This window comes from Oncorhynchus tshawytscha, linkage group LG02 (genome assembly GCF_018296145.1).
Source record: "Oncorhynchus tshawytscha isolate Ot180627B linkage group LG02, Otsh_v2.0, whole genome shotgun sequence".
NCBI classification, from domain to species: Eukaryota; Metazoa; Chordata; class Actinopteri; order Salmoniformes; family Salmonidae; genus Oncorhynchus; species Oncorhynchus tshawytscha.
The window spans coordinates 62,292,384-62,313,266 of record NC_056430.1 but is presented as its reverse complement, the minus strand read 5'-3'; the positions used below and the strand labels follow the sequence as shown (position 1 = coordinate 62,313,266).

At 42.6% G+C, this 20,883-nt stretch overlaps 2 protein-coding genes and 4 non-coding genes across 6 annotated transcripts; 4 read left to right on the top strand and 2 right to left on the bottom strand.

Annotated features, from left to right (window-relative positions):
* Positions 1-960: 960 nt before the first annotated feature.
* On the bottom strand, positions 961-1,033 carry trnar-ccg. The gene has a single exon. It is a non-coding gene; the product is annotated as a tRNA-Arg (tRNA).
* A 260-nt stretch (positions 1,034-1,293) lies between these two features.
* LOC112265145 (importin subunit alpha-1) lies at positions 1,294-6,121 on the top strand. Its single transcript, XM_024442218.2, has 11 exons — positions 1,294-1,391; positions 1,702-1,818; positions 1,934-2,074; positions 2,354-2,442; positions 2,559-2,827; positions 3,214-3,308; positions 3,583-3,846; positions 4,151-4,384; positions 4,930-5,112; positions 5,507-5,656; positions 5,908-6,121. The coding sequence occupies exons 2-11, from the start codon at positions 1,753-1,755 to the stop codon at positions 5,995-5,997; spliced, it is 1,581 nt and encodes a 526-aa protein (XP_024297986.1). The 5' UTR covers positions 1,294-1,391; positions 1,702-1,752; the 3' UTR covers positions 5,998-6,121.
* LOC112223351 lies at positions 2,848-2,975 on the top strand. The gene has a single exon (XR_002949291.1). It is a non-coding gene; the product is annotated as a small nucleolar RNA SNORA71 (small nucleolar RNA).
* Positions 3,908-4,042, top strand: LOC112223517. The gene has a single exon (XR_002949340.1). It is a non-coding gene; the product is annotated as a small nucleolar RNA SNORA84 (small nucleolar RNA).
* LOC112223522 lies at positions 5,257-5,391 on the top strand. The gene has a single exon (XR_002949341.1). It is a non-coding gene; the product is annotated as a small nucleolar RNA SNORA84 (small nucleolar RNA).
* Positions 6,122-14,051: 7,930 nt separating the features above from the next.
* LOC112265153 lies at positions 14,052-20,760 on the bottom strand. Its single transcript, XM_024442228.2, has 6 exons — positions 20,487-20,760; positions 17,353-17,546; positions 15,704-16,507; positions 14,889-14,949; positions 14,526-14,596; positions 14,052-14,484 (listed from the first exon to the last, which is right to left on the bottom strand). Exons 2-6 carry the CDS (start codon positions 17,528-17,530, stop codon positions 14,396-14,398), a joined length of 1,203 nt encoding a protein of 400 aa, XP_024297996.1. The 5' UTR covers positions 17,531-17,546; positions 20,487-20,760; the 3' UTR covers positions 14,052-14,395.
* Between the last annotated feature and the right edge of the window lie 123 nt (positions 20,761-20,883).

The window sequence follows — 20,883 nt, the reverse complement described above, 5'->3', positions numbered from 1 at the left end:
CCCCCCTAGCTGAGATATCTACTTGCAGCCCTCATCCTCCACATACAACACTCGTTCTGTCAGACAAATTCTGTTAAAGGTCCCCAAAGCACACACATCCCTGGGTCGCTCCTCATTTCAGTTAGCTGCAGCTAGCGACTGGAACGAGCTGCAACAGACACTCAAACTGGACAACTTTATCGCAATCTCTTCATTCAAAGACTCAATTATGGACATTCTGACTGACAGTTGTGCCTGCTTTGCGTGATGTATTGTTGTCTCTACCCTCTTGCCCTTTGTGCTGTTGTCGTGCCCAATAATGTTTGTACCATGTTTTGTGCTGCTGTCATGTTGTGTTGCTACCATGCTGTGTTGTCATGTGTTGCTGCCTTGCTATGTTGTTGTCTTAGGTCTCTCTTTATGTAGTGCTATGTTGTCTCTCTTGTTGTGATGTGTTTTGTCCTATATTTATATTGTATTTATTTTGTATTTTTAATCCCAGGCCCCCGTCTCCGCAGGAGGCCTTTTGCCATTTGGTAGGCCGTCATTGTAAATAAGAATTTGTTCTTAATTAACTGACTTGCCTAGTTAAATAAAGGTTAAATAAATAAATACAATTATGTTTGCCACTGTGAATGTGTAGCCTATACCGGTAAAAGTCATACGCGTAGAACCACTGCCCCCTTTTGGACACAATGTTACAAACCGTGAGGCGACGCTTGGATGCTCGTGGTATTGCAAAATTCAAACATTTGTATTAAAGTCGTGATTAAACCTTATTGCTATGTATGTGATTGATTTGTATGGTACATTTTCGTGGGTCAAGGCTCCATAGCTTAGTTGTGACGTTTGCAAATGCAATCACATTTATTATGAGACAAATTGTTGTCGGAGTGCATTCATCCGGTTTTATAATCCATGCAGCTATTATCAATCATTTATTATTTTCTATGTCATTTAACGTAAAACGGAAACTAAATACGACCCAGATGGGACTCGAACCCACAATCCCCAGCTCCGGAGGCTGATGCCTTATCCATTAGGCCACTGGGTCATCACGTTCCGAGTTAGCACAGGCACAATTTATAACATTGAAAACATGACGCCAAATGCATGAAAAGTTCCATAGAATGTGTATATTTTATTTCATGACGAACATATTTGCTACCAGGTTTAACCAAACTACTGTGCTCGGCGAAATGTCGCAGGCAAATTTAGTCACACTTTGTGAAAAACTGTAGTATCGTCTCGCGATAACAGCGCATCACCACCAGTGACTCATTCCGACTTTTTCAAAAAAGGGGCCAATGAAGAGGTGCTTTGACTCGAATGGGCCAATCACAGATCAAGAAAGCCGGAAATTTAAAGTCGGTCTCACGTTTGACGTCATTGCCAGTAAGAACAAGAACAAGGTGAGTGCGGTCCTTATGCTTTTGTTAGTTCTGGTTTATTTTAATGGTTAAAATATTATAGTTACTGGGTGCATTCGATATAAATGATATGCGTTGATATAGTGTTAAATTATGACTGGTTTTCTAGTGTACTGGTTATGACTAAATGGTACATTTAAGCGGTTTCAACCGGCCACATGGTGGTCTACGTCAGATTATAGTTCGCCCGGCAGCAGGAAAGCGGAACTGTCTTGCTAGCTAGGAGAACGTTGGTTATTTTATTTAAAACGGGCACAGAGCTAACATTTACATTTCCCCCCCATTACCTTAGTGATCAACACTACAGTGAAGTCATCGCCTTGTTCAATAAGCAACGAAAACCATGTCGACAACTGCGAACGACGCCGATCGTATCACCCAATTCAAAAACAAGGGAAAAGATACCAACGTAAGTTGATATCGCCATTGATGCCTATATCTTGATTGATTAGTCAATCATTAACACCTAGTTTACAGTATTGCCATTTGTCTAGAACCATGCTTACTTGACTGTTCATCTGCAGGAATTGAGGCGCAGAAGAGTCGAGGTCAATGTCGAACTTCGAAAGGCAAAGAAAGATGACCAGCTTCTCAAAAGAAGGAACGTCAGTATCTGCCCAGATGAGCCTACATCTCCACTCCAAGAGAAGGACCAAAATGCACAGGTAATATTTTGTATCCCTATTTGAAACTAAAATGGGCAATGGCAAGTTTTGGATTATGACTTTGTACAGGCCATCAACAAAGGGTGAGCAAGCCGAAGATGTCCCTCTTCCCAATAGATTTTTATTGAATTTGGTGCCTTTCTGTCCTGTACTCGATAAGAGGCCTGTTAGCTAGTGCCTATATTCTGTCACTTTTTTCCATTGACAACGCATGCAGACGCTCCACAGATGGCGTGCCAGGTCATGTAATTAATGTGTAATCCTGCCATGTTTCCATAGCCTGCACAGCACTGGACGGTTGAGGAGATTGTGGCTGGTGTAAATAGCCAAAGCCTAGATCATCAGGTGCAGGCTACCCAGGCAGCCAGGTAAGTCACTAAGCTTTCCATTGGAAACCGGTGTTGGGTAATCACTGTTTCCGTTCTGACTGTAGGCCTTGGCCACCCCTAACCATGACTTTCGACCTGGCCTTCTTCCACCACAGGAAGCTGCTGTCCAGAGAGAGGCACCCTCCCATTGATCGCATCATCGATGCCGGGCTCATCTCAAACTTTGTCCGCTTCCTGGGCCTGGCTGAGTGTCCTCCCATACAGTTCGAGGCGGCCTGGGCCCTGACCAACATCGCCTCTGGCAACTCGGACCAAACCACTGCTGTGGTGGACGGAGGAGCCATCTCCGCCTTCATCAGCCTGGTGATGTCCCCGCACCCCCACATCAGCGAGCAGGCCGTCTGGGCCCTGGGCAACATCGCTGGTATGAGAGGGCACACTTTCACCTGTATCGAAAGTGACTATGGCATGACTGTTGCCATTGTCATTGATAGTACAGGAACAGTGATCTGAAAGCTTTTCCCGTGTTTGTTGGAATAACTGTTCCTATCAAACCCTGTGTCTTTCAAACATCTTTACGCCGGTGCAACTTTAGTGTGAAACTTCATGTTTGTTACACCAGAAATGCTGATAAAGATTGATATTGCTACCAGGCAGGTAACAATATCAATTTATATCAGTATTTCTCTTTTGAAAATACTACTACTTGAACATGTTAGTTCAATAAGCCTCCTTACTCTGGTTGTATGCCAGGTCAACGGTCTTCTGTGACCACATTTTTGAAATGGCCCGATTCCTCCTTATCCTTAGGTGATGGCTCCACCTACAGGGACTTGGTAATCAAACACGGTGCCATCGAGCCCCTCCTGACTCTGCTGGCCGCCCCTGACCTGTCTGTGTTTTCTGTAAGTTTACATATAATGATTAAAAGCTCTGGGTTGTTGTGGAATTTGTTAGCAAGTGCTGTGGAAAATTCCACTCATCAGCTATTTTTCCTGGTGGTTCTCGTAAAATAGGTGTGGTTGATTTATGATGTTGCGCTATAATAAAGTTGACTGCTTTAGCTTTCTCATCTTCATCTTTGCTCATTACCTCAATTTGATGCCTCCAATAAATCTAAATATAGCTGTTAACGGTGTGGCATATTGAGCTCTAACAACATCTCCCTGCTCCTTCCAGTCTGGTTACCTTAGGAACGTGACATGGACCCTGTCTAACCTCTGTCGGAACAAGAACCCTGCCCCGCCATTGTCGGCCGTGCAGCTATTGCTGCCCACGCTGGTGCGCCTGCTCCACCACGACGACAAGGAGGTGCTGGCCGACACCTGCTGGGCCGTGTCCTACCTGACGGACGGCCCTAACGAGCGCATCGAAGTGGTGGTGCAGGCCGGCCTGGTACCCCGCCTCGTCCAGCTGCTCGGCTCCGGGGAGCTCACCATCGTGGTACGTCCCTTTTCCACGGTTACTAGGCTTTACATTTTTGATTGCACCTGTACAGTGGTCTGCCTTGTGGTTCCTGGAGACGGCTGAACTGTGCTGATCTGTGGGGTTTGATTGACGGGCTAATATTAACATCTGCGATTTATGCATGGGAGCTACCACTCCAAGTAACTTCCTTAGCCCGGTTGTTGAGACATTCCAAGTTAGTGAGGAAAGCCTGTTTACAGACATGAGTCAACTGTGTAGCTTGCATCCAAATCCTGACACCCCCCCCTTTACATTTATTTTTAATTTCCCCTTTTCCCAGACTCCCTCTCTACGGTCGCTGGGCAACATCGTGACTGGCACAGATGAGCAGACGCAGTGTGTGCTGAACTCAGGCGCTCTGACAATGTTCCCCGCGCTGCTCCGCCACCACAAGTCCAACATCCAAAAAGAGGCGGCCTGGACCCTGTCCAACGTCACGGCTGGCAAGGACACCCAGATCCAGGAAGTCCTCAACGCCGGCCTCGTTCCATTGCTGGTGGATATCCTCAAAAAGGTACGACAGGTGTTCTTCATTAGGGGGCAAACCATTCAGGGGCTAGTATGCATTGAGGGCTGCGCCTAGACAATTGCTACATGCAGCCCCAGATTTGACCTCCACCGTTCGACTGTTTTCCTCAGTTTCATACCTACTGATCTTATGCCTGGTTTCTGTTGTGCTGCTCCACAAACATCTGCACTCCTTGTCTGAGGGTGCCGACAGCAGAAATGCAACCCGTGAATGAGTCTTTGCATATGAAGTGAGCCCTGCCCATAGAGATTGATAGAGGCCTCTAGTGGCCAAAATGTTGTTAGCATGGGCAGTGCCATATGAATGTACTCAACTGTTGGGTCTTCACTGGCTGATCTCTCCTGGTTAACCTGTTGGAGTCATGTCCAACTGGGACATCAGGAGTGATCAGCCAATCATGAAGGAAATTAACTGCTCCAAAATTGATATGGTGTTGATAGTGCTGTCATCGACACTACAATGGCACAAATACAAAGATGAGTCCCCTAGCTAGCTCTATGGCCTTGCCTCATTTGCCTTTCTTCAACCAGGGAGACTACAAGACCCAGAAGGAGGCAGTGTGGGCCATCACCAACTACACTAGCGGGGGAACAGTGGATCAGGTGATCTATTTGGTACAGGCCAATGTGCTGGAGCCCCTGCTCAACCTGCTCTCTGCCAAGGACAGCAAGACCATCCTGGTCATTCTGGACGCCATAACCAACATTTTCCTGGTAAGTTCATCTCTGGTCTGTTAAGCTCTACCCATTGGTTCTTCTAAGTGATGACACAATCTTTATGAAGGTCAAGATGTCCCTCTTACAACCCAGACAATCAGTAACACATGGTTAATGAGCACCCTATAACACTGACAGTTTGCTGAGTGGTTCCTAGAGACAGCTGGACCGTGCTGATCTGTGGGTTTTGATTGATCGGCAAATATTAATCTCTGCGATTTATGCATGGGAGCTACCACTCCAAGTAACTTCTATAGCCCGGTTGTTGAGACATTCATGTTTTAGCATTGATTTTCAAATTTGAATGTACATGTTATGTTTATTGATTTTCAAATTAGAAATGGGTACTGTGGATTCGCGTGTGTGTAAAAACCCATACTAAATGTCTTAGGCAGGAGAGAAGATCGGCGAGGTGGAGAAGCTGTGCGAGATGATCGAGGAGTGTGGTGGCCTGGACAAGATTGAGGCGCTGCAGTCTCACGAGAACGAGATGGTCTACAAGGCCTCTCTCAACCTCATCGAGAAGTACTTCTCTGGCGAGGTGAGACCTTCACCAAGCAATGACTAAGTCCAAATACACTTATGTCCTCTTTAGCTTGTCTCACATCTTTCAGGTCCATTCATGGGTGAAGCGGCTGATTGTTATCAAAAGGAGACATTGACCATGAGCTGGGTTTTATTCCCCAAGCTTCAGGTGTTATTGGTAGAGAAAAGCTCTTTTGAGTGAAACTCTGCCATGATACTCTGCCAATTTTAAAACTATTCTGGTTGACACATCTGTCTTGCTTTCAGGATGAGGAGGACGAGTCTGTTGCTCCAGAAATCACAACTGACGGCTACGCCTTCCAAATTCCTGAGAACCAAAGCACTTTCAACTTTTAAATGTTCTTGTTTCCTGTATGTCTTTTTGTATGTGTACTGTAGTCCTTCACAATTTCACAAGTGTACATAAGTACAGACACTTCCTTGTTCTACAACCTGTAAATAAACTTTATTACAAAATGTGTCAAATTGGGTGGTTTTTGGTAAGCATAAAGCTTGATGGTTCCAGTACAAAAGAGGAATTAAAGCATTTTAAAATGGAGGTTCCAGTGGTCTACACCACACTGAAGTTACTACATAACATGCACATATTGTATACTTGAGTGCCCAGCATTTTAAACATGAACAACATTTTAATTGGGTATTCCCAGGCTGTTCCATCAGAGCTAAATGGTGTAACTAACTAGATGGGGTCAACTGGGAGGTGGCCTTACGCCCAAAGCCAAGCAAACCCTCTGCCGGTCTTCGGGCTCCGCTGTTGGTCTGCCCTGGACCACAGGACTTTGAGCTGGTCTGTTGGAGATGGCAAGATGTTCCGACCGGGGCTGATCTTCTGTTCCTGGCCCAGTATGTTCATGTCTGCTACATGGATCTTTGACCGGTAGGAAAGGACAACCTCTATTTTGTGCAGACCACCAGCGCAAGTAAAGCCTCAATCTCACATGTTTGTTACTCTCACCCTTCACACCGGCCAGGCATCTAGACTCACTGCTGTTACTCTTTACTTCCCTATTCCATGCGTGTAGAAGGTTGTTGGGTCAGGTGGAGGACCACAGTGATATCTGGCCTTATGAAGGGTGGAGGTGATAAACCAAACAACCAAAATGACATTTATCAATGATATAACACTGTTTCAAAAGTATCTTGAGGATATACTTATGTGAAGGTACAGTATGCACTTCAAGAATGAGCGTAAAGGCCCAGTGCAGTAAACTTGATTTCCTGTGTTTTATATAAACTCAGCAAAAAAAGAAATGTCCTCTCACTCAACTTTTCAGCAAACTTAACATGTGTAAAAATTTGTATGAACATAAGATTCAACAACTGAGCCATAAACTGAACAAGTTCCACAGACAGGTGACTAACATCAATTGAATAATGTGTCCCTGAACAAAGGGGCTGGCCATGGCAGAACACTGACATTCCTGTCTTGCAGGAAATCACGCACAGAACGAGCAGTATGGCTGGTGGCATTGTCATGCTGGAGGGTCATGTCAGGATGAGCCGGCAGAAAGGGTGCCACATGAGGGAGGAGGATGTCTTCCCTGTAACGCACAGCGTTGAGATTGCCTGTAACGACAACAAGCTCAGTCTGATGATGCTGTAACGCACCGCCCCAGACCATGACGGACCATCCACCTCCAATTCGATTCCACTCCAGAGTACAGTCCTCGGTGTAACGCTCATTCCTTTGACAATAAACGCTGGTGAGGACCTTCCTTACAACAGGCCTAAAAGACGTCAGTCCAGCCTCTCTCAGCCTATTGTGGACAGTCTGAGCACTGATGGAGGGATTGTACATTCCTGGTGTAACTCGGGCAGTTGTTGTTGCCATCCTGTACCTGTCCCGCAGGTGTGATGTTCGGATGTACCGATCCTGTGCAGGTGTTGTTACACGTGGTTTGCCACTGTGAGGATCAGCTGTCCTCCCTGACTCCCTGTAGCGCTGTCTTAGGCGTCTCACAGTACGGACATTGCAATTTATTACCCTGGCCACATCTGCAGGCCTCATGCCTCATTGCAGCATGCCTAAGGCACGTTCATGCAGATGAGCAGGGACCCTGGGCATCTTTCTTCTTGTGTTTTTCAGAGTCAGTAGAAAGACCTCTTCAGTGTCCTAAGTTTTCATAACTGTGACCTTAATTGCCTTCCGTCTGTAAGCTTCCGTCTGTAACCTGTTATTCCACAGGTGCATGCTCATTAATTGTTTATGGTTAATTGAACAAGCATGTGAAACAGTGTTGAAACCCTTTACAATGAAGATCTGTGAAGTTATTTGGATTTTTACTAATTATCTTTGAAATACAGGTTCCTGAAAAAGGGACTTTTCTTTTTTTTGCTGAGTTTATATATGTTGGAATAACATTGTGAAAATTATGATAATGCCATTTTAATGTAAGAGCTGTTTGAAAAGATCGCCTGAAATGTCAGCCTGTTTTGGTGGGATGGAGTTTTGGCCTGCCGGTCACCAGGCAGTAAATGACTTAATAGACCAATAACAATGAGAGTTCCAAACCTCTGCCAATAACAGATCGTTTTCAGTTTTCACCTCCCCACTCAGACTGCTCCTCGACAGTCCTAGCAAATTATTTCTAGAGAAATTGCCCTTTGCTAAGAAGCTATTTTGTTTATTTTTGTCCATTTTAATTGAAAACAATCACAGTAAGGTTACCCAGAAATTATTTGATATAAGAAAAAGAAAACATTAAAATTCCCATTACAAAGGAATCCATCTTTTCACTCTAAATCATTGCCAATACTTCACATTGTGGTTTACGAGAGGTTCTTATACACCTACAAACTATACGTCTACAGCACATTTCTCCAGCAAAGCATATAATTCTACCAACTTAGCTATTATACCCACACCAGACCATAACGGATTTAGGAAGTGGTAAGAGATAAGTGACTTTTATGAAGTCATTCGCCGACCATGATCTTCAACAATAATTAAGGACAGAGCAACCAAATCTGTATTTTCTGCACATGCTTTTTTCAGTAGCCTCCTACATGGGTTTTGGCAAGTAGGGAGGCCGGCGGTGCTGCTGCACCCTCTGATAAATTGAAATTAAAAACATTTGCCTAAAATTATTTTAGGCTACCGTTGTCTGAACAAACATAGGCCTAAATAAAAGCCTTCAAAATACTACACCAGAGAGCTTCATTTAGCCACCGAGGAGCATCTAAAAAAATAGCTGTGGATTCAGCAAGCGTGGTAAATATACAGTAGAACAGCTTGTTCTGTTGTGGCCATAGACATGTAATTCATAGAAGTGTTATGGAATCTCTAACCCTGGGAATTTGACTGTTAAACTCATGGGTACATTGGCAATGGCTGCCAGTCCTGACTTGAATGGAAACTTCTATCTATGGATTATATTTCTATGGTTGGTTGCTGCTGTCAGTTTGCCTTTTGCAAATTTCAAAATACAATAGCGGGAAAAACATACAGTTTGGAAAGCAAATACTTACTGCTGAAAAGAGAAGACTAATCTCACTGGGCACAGATGTAAATTCAACGTCGATTTTTGATTTACATTTGGTTGAGTTTTCATCTAATGTGAATTCATCATGAAATCAACAAAACATGTCACCATGTTATTGGATATATGTGAAAATGGGTGAAAAGAAGACAAAATGCCCTTAAGGTGATGACTTTTTGCAAATCCAGTCAGTTTTCCCACATCGATTCAACATCATCACATTGATTTGTTTTGGTTTAAATGTTGATTCAACGAGTTTCTCTAAGTGGGATCTGTCTGTAGAAGCTGACAATTTTTCTTTCTCAACAACTCCCAATTTTGAGTGAACAGCAGTGTTTTCAAAGTATCTTATTTGCCATCACCGGTGATTAGCCTAGGCTTCATCTTCACTGAATGGCATGAAAACGATTTAAACCATATGCCATGACGGACTTACCAGTAGACAGAAGAGGCATTTGCCTCAGGCCTCACATCATCAAGGGGCCATATGAGCTGGGCATAAAATAATATAAAATTAATATTAATTTCTCAGTTTGAGGCCACCCCACCATGCTCTGCTTGCTCGAGGCACAATAAAACAAAATCCAGTCAAAATCCGTTTGTTTACTCTAGAGATGCATGGGCTGTGTCTCAATCCACCACATTTGCAGATGTCCCGCCTTACGCATCTGCGGTGGAAGGGGACTTCACTAGTTACCACAGCCACAAAGTGGCTAAACTCCGCCTACTTAAAAATGTGTCTTAAAATCTGATTTTAGACCTAACCTTAACCAAATTGCTAACCTAATGCCTAACCCTAACCTTCAATAAAAAATGTTTTCATGAATTATTACGATAAAGCCAATTTGTACTTTGTGGCTGTGGTAACTAGTGACAGCCGGTGGAAGGTGGCAGAGCTACAGCGTTTTTTTCTTTCAAACCAGAAGACATCCCAGAAGTTGGTCTTCCCTTGATAAAGTCTGTAGCATCCGAACGGGTTGTTCCACACACACTGATATGACCCCTCTATGGAGTGATGAGACTCTCACGAACACAATGGTGTTCTCCGTTTTGCTCTAAGAGAAGTGTCACGGGACTCGTCTGAGAAGGTAACCTGATAACATGCCCCCAAAAATTGTGGAATAGTGCATTTCCCCGTAAAAGTATACGGGTAATTTCACTGTAAAAAATTATGTTCATTTTCCAGATTTTCCTTATATTTCCCAGATATATGACAGACACTTCAAAACATAGTTCCAAATTCAATGTTTCATAAAACAATGTGATACCTACAGGGGTAATAAAAGACACAATCAAATAGCTAAATTATCCTTGGTATGACCATCTTAAAACAATTCCATGTTAGCTTACTAGAACCCAGCCCCGGGCTCTCAGACTCTAAGAGGATACAATACGCATTTATTTCCTAAAAAGACAGGACCTGCTATTAATACTTCCATCATCGTTGAGGCAGAGGAGATGTATTTGAAGCCCGCGTATCTGATGCTGTCTGGACGAGAAAAGTCAGGCATGTCACTAAGTTCTCTTTAGACGAGAGCGTCTGCTATATCAGGCGTTTCTAAACATTTTCACTCAGGCCCCCCTTCTAGTATTAGTGAACATCATTTCTATGGGCACAAGCACTGTTCATGACACAAACTGATCACACCCCTCTTGTTGGTGGAGAGAACATTTTGCAGGTTTAAAACGTATTTCCTGCAATTGTACACAATTTGTCAAAGGGTGCAGATAACATTTTGCTGTTTTAAAGCTCATTGTCTGGCAATTCTATACATTTTGCCATGTCTAATGGGTATTTGTGTGATAATTGAGTGACTCAAACAAAATCTATGGGCTAAAAAAAACGTACGCTGACTAGTTGATCTGGACATTTCAAGTTAGAATAGCTCTCTAAGGTATACAATGACTGACATGACAAGAGGAACAGAAGATGATACGCGACCCAATTTCAAAATTGCACTCTACTCTTCTAACTTTCAATAATAGTAAGTTGAAAGCAGGACTGTCGCCCCCCTCGCCGACCCCACTGTGCTAATATTCTATAATGTAAAAAATAACAAACCTGGGATACGTACAGGCTTAGTAAGACAAAGGGGCACTGTTTTGCTCGGATGCTTTATCCGGTCAGATAGTTTCAGCCACTTGCGAATTTAAGGAAAGTGGGCGGGTGCACAGTGCACTGTTCGAATGCTGGAATTATTTGGATGAACTTACGAAGGGAACCTACTTTTTAAAGTAATTTATGGCCAAAGTCTTGGCGAGATCTTGCCAATGTGCAAACACTCTCCATACAACATCTGCCCGATGTATCATGTATACATCGGGCCGATGTCGGTGCGATATACAGTACCAGTCAAACGTTTGGACACACCTACTCATTCAAGCGTTTTTCTTTATTTGTACTATTTTGTACATTGTAGAATAATAGTGAAGACATCAAAACTATGAAATAACACATATGGAATGATGTAGGAACATAACAAGTGTCAAATAAATCAAGATAGATTTTATATTTGAGATTCTTCAAAGTAGCCACCCTTTGCCTTGATGACAGCTGTGCACACTCTTGACATTCTCTCAATTAGCTTCATGAGGTAGTCACCTGGAATGCATTTCAAATAACAGCTGTGCCTTGTTAAAAGTTCATTTGTGGAATTTATTTCGTTTTTAATCTGTTTGAGCAAATCAGTTGTGACAAGGTAGGGTTGGTATACACAAGATAGCTCTATTTGGTAAAAGACCAAAGACCATATTACGGCAATAACAGCTCAAATAAGTAAAGAGAAACGACAGTCCATCATTACTTTTAGACATGAAGGTCAGTCAATAGGGAACATTTCAAGAACTTTGAAAGTTTCTTAAAAAGTGCAGTCTCAAAAACCATCAAGCGCTATGTTGAAACTGGCTCTCATGAGGACCGTCACAGGAAAAGAAGACCCAGAGTTACCTCTGCTGCAGAGGATAAGTTCATTAGAGTTACCAGCCTCAGAAATTGCAGCCCAAATAAATGCTTCACAGAATTCAAGTAGCAGACACATCTCAACAGCAACTGTTCAGAGGAGACTGCGAGAATCATGCCTGGTCAAATTGCTCCAAAGAAACCACTACTAAAGGACGCCAGTAAGAAGAAGAGACTTGCTTTGGCCATGAAACACAAGCAATTAGACTGGTGGAAATCTGTCCTTTGGTCTGATGAGTCCAAATTTGAGATTTTTGGTTCCAGCCGCTGTGTCTTTCTGAGACACAGAGTAGGTGAATGGAGGTGTGGTTCCCACCGTGAAGCATGGAGGAGGAGGAGTGCTTTGCTGGTGACACTGTCTGTGATTTATCTAGAATTCAAGGCACACTTAACCAGCATGGCTACCACAGCATTCTGTAGCGATACGCCATCCCATCTGGTTTGCGCTTAGTGGGATTATCATTTGTTTTTCAACAGGACAATGACCCAACACACCTCCAGGCTTTGTAAGGGCTATTTCACCAAGAAGGAGAGTGATGAAGTGCTGCATCAAATGACCTGGCCTCCGGAATCACTCGACCTCAACCCAATTGAGTTGTTTTGGGATGAGTTGGATCGCAGAGTGAAGCAAAAGCAGCCAAAGTGCTCAGCATATGTGGGAACTCCTTCCAGACTGTTGGAAAAGCATTCCAGGTGAAGCTGGTTGAGAGAATGCCAAGCATGTGCAAAGCTGTCATCAAGGCAAAGGGTGGCTACTTTGAGGAATCAAAAATATATTTTGATTTGTTCAACACTTGTTTGGTTACTACATGATTCCATATGTGTTATTTCATAGTTTTGATGTCTTCACTATTATTATACAATTTAGAAAATAGTAAAAATAAACAAAAACCAATGAATAAGTAGGTGTGTCCAAACTTTTGACTGGAACTGTATGTGTACTTTCTGGGTAGGGGTTGGAAGCCATGGTGAGCTTTGATTGGTCACTCGCGTCATGATTACTAAAAATTTCCATCCCTAACATTTTCCGACAAGATACAACTGCCAAAGGGAGCGGAGTTAGCCTGCAGCGTTCTGTCATACTATCCAGGTCTGTGCCCAAACAGTTTGAGCTTCTACTTTTAAAAATCCACCTTTCCAGAAACACGTCTCTCACTGTTGCCACTTGTTGTAGACCCCCTTCAGCCCCCAGCTGTGCCTTGGACACCATATGTGAATTGATTGTCCCCTATCTATCTTCATAGTTCGTACTGTTAGGTGACCTAAACTGGGACATGCTTAAGTAATTTCTTAGGGTATCTGTACTTTACTTTACTATTATATGTTTGACTACTTTTACTTCACTAAAGAAACTAATGCGCTCTTTACTCCATACATTTTTCCCTTAAACCCAAAAGTACATTTTGAATGCTTAACAGGACAGGAAAATTGTCAAATTCACACACTTATCAAGAGAACATCCCTGGTCATCTCTACTGCCTCTGATCTGCCAGACTCACTAAACACACACGCTTTATTTGTAAATTATGTCTAAATGTTGGAGTGTGCTGCTGGCTATCTGTTAAAAAAAAACATTTAAAAAAATGAAAATGGTGTCTTCTGTTGTGCTTAAAATAAGGAATTTGAAATTATTTTTACTTTTACTTTTGATAGTTAAGTAAATTTTAGCAATTACATTTACTTTGGATACTTAAGTATATTTAAAACCAAATACTTTTAGACTTTTATTTTCTCACATTGACTTGAGTCATTTTCTATTAAGGTATCTTTACTTTTACTCAAGTATGACTATTGGGTACTTATTCCACCACGTCGTTGAATTGATGTCTGTACCCAGTTGGTAGCTTCTATTCTACATATCTCATTTCATACCATGATCATCCCTCCATATAATGACAACTTAATAATACATGTTGGGTTTCAGTTCTTTGAGATTAAAATGGAATGCTTCATTTAATAGAATTGTATTTATTTAATACACACAAGCAATGTACAGACATTCAGATATTGGCATGTAGGAAATAATACACAGAAAACCAAAAGTCTTTATGATCATTTTATGTATTTTGGTTTTTCAAAGAAGGAAATGTTACCAAGCAACAAAGGAGACATTTTCAACAAAATGGCATCTGTTCAATTGAACTTCCTTACTGGTGGTAGTTGGACAGTTGGAGGAGAGAACGAGAATGGGATATTGTTACCTAAATGTCTATAGGAGGCACTTGTTGTCCCAAGGAAAACGGGCTCAAATCCTTCCTAGCACGCCATCTAGAAGTGATGGAAAGTAGCATATCTGCTAAGTGGCGCTTTTAGCAGAAGATAAGAATTCAGAGAAGGAAGGAAAATGCCATGTTGTTGTTTGCAAAGTACTCATAGTACTGTTAAATGGTTGGTCACACTCAAAGTACTCATAGTACTGTTGTTAAGTGGTTGGTCACACTCAAAGTACTCAGAGGCTTGCAGCTTGGCACATTTCCATGGGAACCTCAGAGCTTTCCTGGAATACACAAATGAAAATGGTGATGATTATTTTCTTATTGTATATTCTTGATTCAAAGCTGTACAACGACTTAAAAGGCGATTACCGTACAAAAGTAACCATTTATGTTATTGCATTTTGAATGTCAAATTTCTATTGAATAAGATTGCAGTAATTAAGGCCCAAACCACACCTCTTTTGTGCTGTCAGGGGGCTGCTTCACTCTAATTCATGTTTTATGGATCAAGATCAGTGTGGCATCAATGTCATTGTCCTAACGATTCACTAGTATTGGCAGTTGTTAACTTACATCCAGGCATGAGAATTCACAAAGCAGGCAATGTCATCACGGATGTCATCATCAACGAAGGCTGGAAGGGCAGAAACACAGTCATACAGTCAGTACAGTTCCCGTCAATTACCTAAGGCCTTTGTGTGCACGTTGCAGGTATCTTAGCCCTGCACCTGAAAATGGTTTGCTAATGTAGGACTAAACAGAGTGAGTGAGATTACAGGGAAGTGAGGTTGATTACGAAACCCACTAGTTCTATTCTCTTGTCTTGTCTTTGTTCATGACACAAGAACAATCCATCTGCTTGTTCGTTCGTTCATTCATTCATTCATTCGTGCAGGACAAGGTTGGTCCCAAGGCTGGTGTTTAAGCCAGACTTTAGGTCCAAACTACAGATAACTGGACCAAACTGGACCAACCAAGTCACAGTGAGAGCACGAAGGGAATTGAGAGAGATTATGTATTTGGACGTTTTTAAACAGCAGTACCTGGAGGTTTGTTGTTGAACACCAAAGAAAGGGTTTGACATGATCAAAAGCCTGACGTTTATTATTTCATTCATTTTTTCATACATACATGTACTGTACATACATACATACATGTACTGTACTGTACATACATACATGTACTGTACATACATACATACATGTACTGTACATACATACATACATGTACTGTACATACATACATACATGTACTGTACATACATACATGTACTGTACATACATACATGTACTGTACATACATACATACATGTACTGTACATACATACATGCAGGCATTTGATGACATTCTGCTAAACAGGTTGTGGACAGAAAGATGTTTGTACTCACAGCTGCACTCTGTCTTACAGAGATTGAGAGAGCGAGTGGTGTTGGAGGAGACGCAGGCGAGGCGATTGCTCAGCTGGAAGAGACCAAAAAAGCTGAAGGACAGGGTCTTGATTGGCTTGAATGGCCTGAATGGCTTGCGCATCGGCTTACGTGGCGGTGGCTTGCGGCTGTGTCCGTGACCTCTGAACTGCTTTGGGATGTGTCTCTTCCTCCTGTTCCCCTTTCTTTCATTCAGTTCCTCTCCTTCTTGCTCGTCCAGCTCCGCCTCTAACTTTTCCAGGTCCTCCTCGTCCAGCTCATCCTCGTCAACCTCATCTTCATCACCCTCGTCCTCATAGCCGCCAAACTCTTCCTCCTTAGCCGCTTTGCTTTCTCGCGCCTCAACTTTGTCATGTTCTTCCTCATCACCAGTGGACTCCTCGGCCTCACGCTTGTTCCTTCCTCTCGCAGGACTCCCTGGTCTCGGTCCCGGTCTCGGTCTCTTCCCCTCAGTCCTCTCTGATCTTGGGCTCACTCCCTCTGTTTCCCCAATAGGTTTTGGTTGCATTCCCCCGCGCTTTCCTATAGGTCTTGGGCTCATTCCCCCAGGCATCCCATTAGATCTAGGCTTGTCCTCTTCTCCCTCAGAACTGACTCCATCTTCCTTCGACTCAACATCTCTACCTGGACGTTTGCACCCGAACAGTCTCACAGGTCTCCTGCTGATGGGGCGCCTTTTGGGTTTATGCAGGATAGGTTTGCGCAGGACAAGGTTGGTCACAAGGCTGGTGTTTAAGCTAGACTTTAGGTCCAAACTGCAGATAACTGAACCAACCAAGTCACAGTGAGAGCAGGAAGGGAATAGAGAGAGAGATTATATATTTGGAAGTTTTAAAACAGCAGTACCTGGAGGTAGGGTAACCTAGTGGTAAGAGCGGTGAACTAGTAACCAGAAGGTTACTAGTCCAACGGAAGGTTGCAAGTTCAAATCCCCAAGCTGACAAGGTACAAATCTGTCATTCTGCCCCTGAACAGGCAGTTAACCCACTGTTCCTAGGCTGTCATTGGAAATAAGAATTTGTTCTTAACTGACTTGCCTAGTTAAATAAAGGTAAAAATAAAGAGTTTGACATGATCAAAAGCCTGACATGATCCTCAGGGTGCCATCATTAAAGGGGAAGTTCAGTATTTTACAACTTGATGTTGGATGGTTCCTCACCCTGAAAGTAGTCTATAAAATAAACTGTAATCCATGTTTTTTCTCTCTCTTTAAACAGCCACTACAAACTTCAGCTAACCTTAGCTAGCTAGGGGCAACTGTGCAATGTTTTTTTTTGTTTCATGGCCAAATCACCTTTAATGAACTTTAATCAAATATTGAGTTTATTTCACTTGATTTGGCCATTCAATTTTGTAAATTGCCCTTATCATTCCAATTGATTTAGGCTGAAGTTCACTGAAGTTTGTAGTGGCTCTTTAAAGAAAAGGTCTCCAGGCCCATAGACTTCTAGGTTGATGACATTAAGTTGTTAAATATTGAACTTCCCCTTTGAGATAAATTTGAGACGTTGTGCAGTAACATTGGCGTTTTTTGCTATCTCACACCACCTTCAAGTAATCTCTCGAAACTCGCAGAAATACAATAGGCCTACATAGAATTCACAACCCACTTTTGGCCAAGACGTCGTCCAGTTCGACACCCTTTGCTGCATTTTTCTCATTCATATTGAATTGGTCAGCAGCCTCTGCCAGTTTGTTCTTCAGCTCACATTTGGAGAGCAGCAGCCCCTCAGACAGGCTGGGAACCAGGGTTGCTACAGCCAACACCACCAGTAGCTCCAGCTTCATGTTGTCTCTGGGTGATCTGTTTAGAATGGTATGGAAATATATAGGATAACAAAATACATGATTATCCTACAAAGAGAAGCTGTAAGGCTGTTCTACACAAAGGGCACAATTGAAGAGTTTCATTCCAAAACGCTATACTATCAGGAATCAAGGTAATATCCAGATGCAGACCTCGTCGAAGTAACAATGCTTTTTACAGCAACGGGGCAAAGGAACAGGACGGCAGGTCTGGTCAGGTCAGGCAGAGGTCTGTAATCCAGAGGTGGGGCAAAGGAACAGGACGGCAGGTAGGGTCAGGTCAGGCAGAGGTCTGTAATCCAGAGGTGGGGCAAAGGAACAGGACGGCAGGTAGGGTCAGGTCAGGCAGAGGTCTGTAATCCAGAGGTGGGGCAAAGGAACAGGACGGCAGGCAGTCTCAGGGTCAAGGGCAGGCAGAGTGGTCAGGCAAGTGGGTACAAGGTCAGGACGTACAAGGGTCAAAAACCAGGAGGACGAGAAAAGAGAGACTGGGGAAAAGCAGGAGCTGACACAAGAACACTGGTTGGCTTGACAAACAAGACAAACTGGCAACAGACAAACAGAGAACACTTGATTGGAGTCCACCTGTGGTAAATTCAATTGATTGGACATGATTTGGAAAGGCACACACCTGTCTATATAAGGTCTCACAGTTGACAGTGCATGTCAGAGCAAAAACCAAACCATGAGGTTGAAGGAATTGTCTGTAGAGCTCCGAGACAGGATTGTGTTGAGGCACGGATTTGGGAAAGGGTACCAAAAAATGTCTGCAGCATTGAAGGTCCCCAAGAACACAGTGGCCTCCATCATTCTTACATCGAAAAAGTTTGGAAACACCAAGACTCTTCCTAGAGCTGGCCACCTGGCCAAACTGAGCAATCGGGGGAGAAGAGCCTTGGTCAGGGATGTGACCAATAACCTGTTGGTCACTCATACAGAGCCCCAGAGTTCCTCTGTGGAGAACCTTAGAGAAGGACAACCATCTCTGCAGCACACCATCCATCAGGCCTTCATGGTAGAGTGGCCAGATGGAAGCCACTCCTCAGTAAAAGGTACATGACAGCCCTGCTTGAAGTTTGCCAAAAGGCACCTAAAGGACTCTCAGACCATGAGAAACAACATCTGGTGTGATGAAACCAAGATTGAACTTTTTAGCCTGAATGCCAAGCATCACGTCTGGAGGAAACCTGGCACCGGTCATCACCTGGCCAATATCATCCTTACGGTGAAGCTTGTGGTGGAAGCATCATGCTGTGGGAATGTTTTTCAGGGGCAGGGACTGGTGGATCAGTCAGGATCGAGGGAAAGATTAACAGAGCAAAGTACAGAGAGATCCTTGATGAAAACCTGCTCCAGAGCACTCAGGACCTCAGACTGGGGCGAAGGTTCCCCTTACAACAGGACAAAGACCCTAAGTACACAGCCAAGACAACGTGGCTCCAGGACAAGTCTCTGAATGTCCTTGAGTGGCCCAGCCAGAACTCGGACTCGAACCCGATTGAACAACCCGATTGGAGAAACCTGAAAATAGCTGTGCAGTGACGCTCCCCATCCAGCCTGATAGAGCTTTAGAGGATCTGCAGAGAATAAGCTTGTGCCAAGCTTGTAGCGTCATACCCAAGAAGACTCAAGGCTGTAATTGCTGCCAAAGGTGCTTCCACAAAGCACTGAGTAAAAAGGTCTGAATACTTATGTAAATGTGATATTTCAGTTTTAAAAATATATCAATTTGCAACCATTTCTATAAACCTGTTTTTGCTTCGTCATTAAAGTAAGGCTGTAACGTAACAAAATGTGGACAAAGTCAAGGGTTCTGAATACTTTCAGAATGCACTGTACACAGCAATTCTTCACATGTTTTTTCATCAGAAATGATCGTTTACAGTATATCCATTTTCTGAAATGTTGGTAAATTAGCTTTTATTGTTTAAAGAACTTATGAAAGAGATGGATGTTTTTTTTCACCATCTAATCGTGGCATGGTGTTCATTGACAGACGTGTATTTGTTTGAAATCTATCACTTGGTGGTTTAATTTCAGAGACAAATAATAATGTTTTGTGGCAAAACGCTATATATCCTTCTCTCTCTCAGAGGAATAAGTAGCACTGCTGGGTTTTACACAGTCAAATGTGATAAGTAACTACATTTTTAATAGAGAACTTATTATACATTTGTGACGTCAATATGTAAACCAAATTAATCAATACAGTAATATGAGATCTGTATGTAAAATATTTACATTTGACATTTTAGTCATTTAGCAGATGTCCTTATCCAGATCGACTTACAGTAAGTGCATTCATCTTAAGATAACTAGGTGAGACAACCACATATCACAGTCAAATATACAGGATACGGACATTCCATTCCAGCTAAACAATATATATAATTTTTGCAACAAAACCCATTTTAATACACATCTAAAATCTATTAATTAAGAATCTGAGAACAGTCATATTTTACACACATGAAGGTACCCAAATAATATCATTTTGGAATGAAACTCTTCAATTCAAGTTCATGAGAGGCTTTACATTATTGTTGTAGGCAAAAAATATGAAACCTGAGCAGGTAATTTAAGGATTTTTCAACCAACACTTTCATGTATTGTCAAGTGTACCAATATATTTCAAAGCTATCACCGTAAGGGATGAATAAACACCAACTTTTTAAAATGTATTCTTGTATTTAAATATAGAAAATATATACAATTTTAAAATATATATTTATTTACGTATTTATATTTGGATATTCCTGAGCTAGCAAATCGGTGATGTTGTGAGACCTCAATTATCAAAACACACATTTTCTCAAAGTACATCACATTTCTCAAAGTACCTATACGACCATAACATTAACTTTTTCACTGAACATTCAACATACAATAAGTCAACGCAGGTCAAAATAATGAGTCCGTTAAATAAAAAGGTCCTTACCAGTCGTTCAGTTCAGGTAAGCAATGAACAGTGTTCAGTGTAAAACAGCACAGCTGATCGAGTTGTACCTATTCCTCTGTGTCTGACAGACAACACATCAGGGTTATTATACGGGAAGGATGGGTAGCCGGACGGGTAGCCAGGTGTGCCAATTCTTCACATTTTGTTCTCGGGCCACTGGGTGACAACCCAATCCTTCAGCAAAGTAATGGAAAGTACAGTATGTACACAGACACTGTAGATCTTCATTGCAAAAGTGGGAGTTAAGCTCAGGTGTTAACGGGCAAGTCTGCGTTAGGCATAATGTAGCATGAGAACAATGGTATGAAGATGACACAAACTCTAACCATCACTTTAAACCAGGATTGGGCAATCTGGTCACCTGCCAGGGCTGATG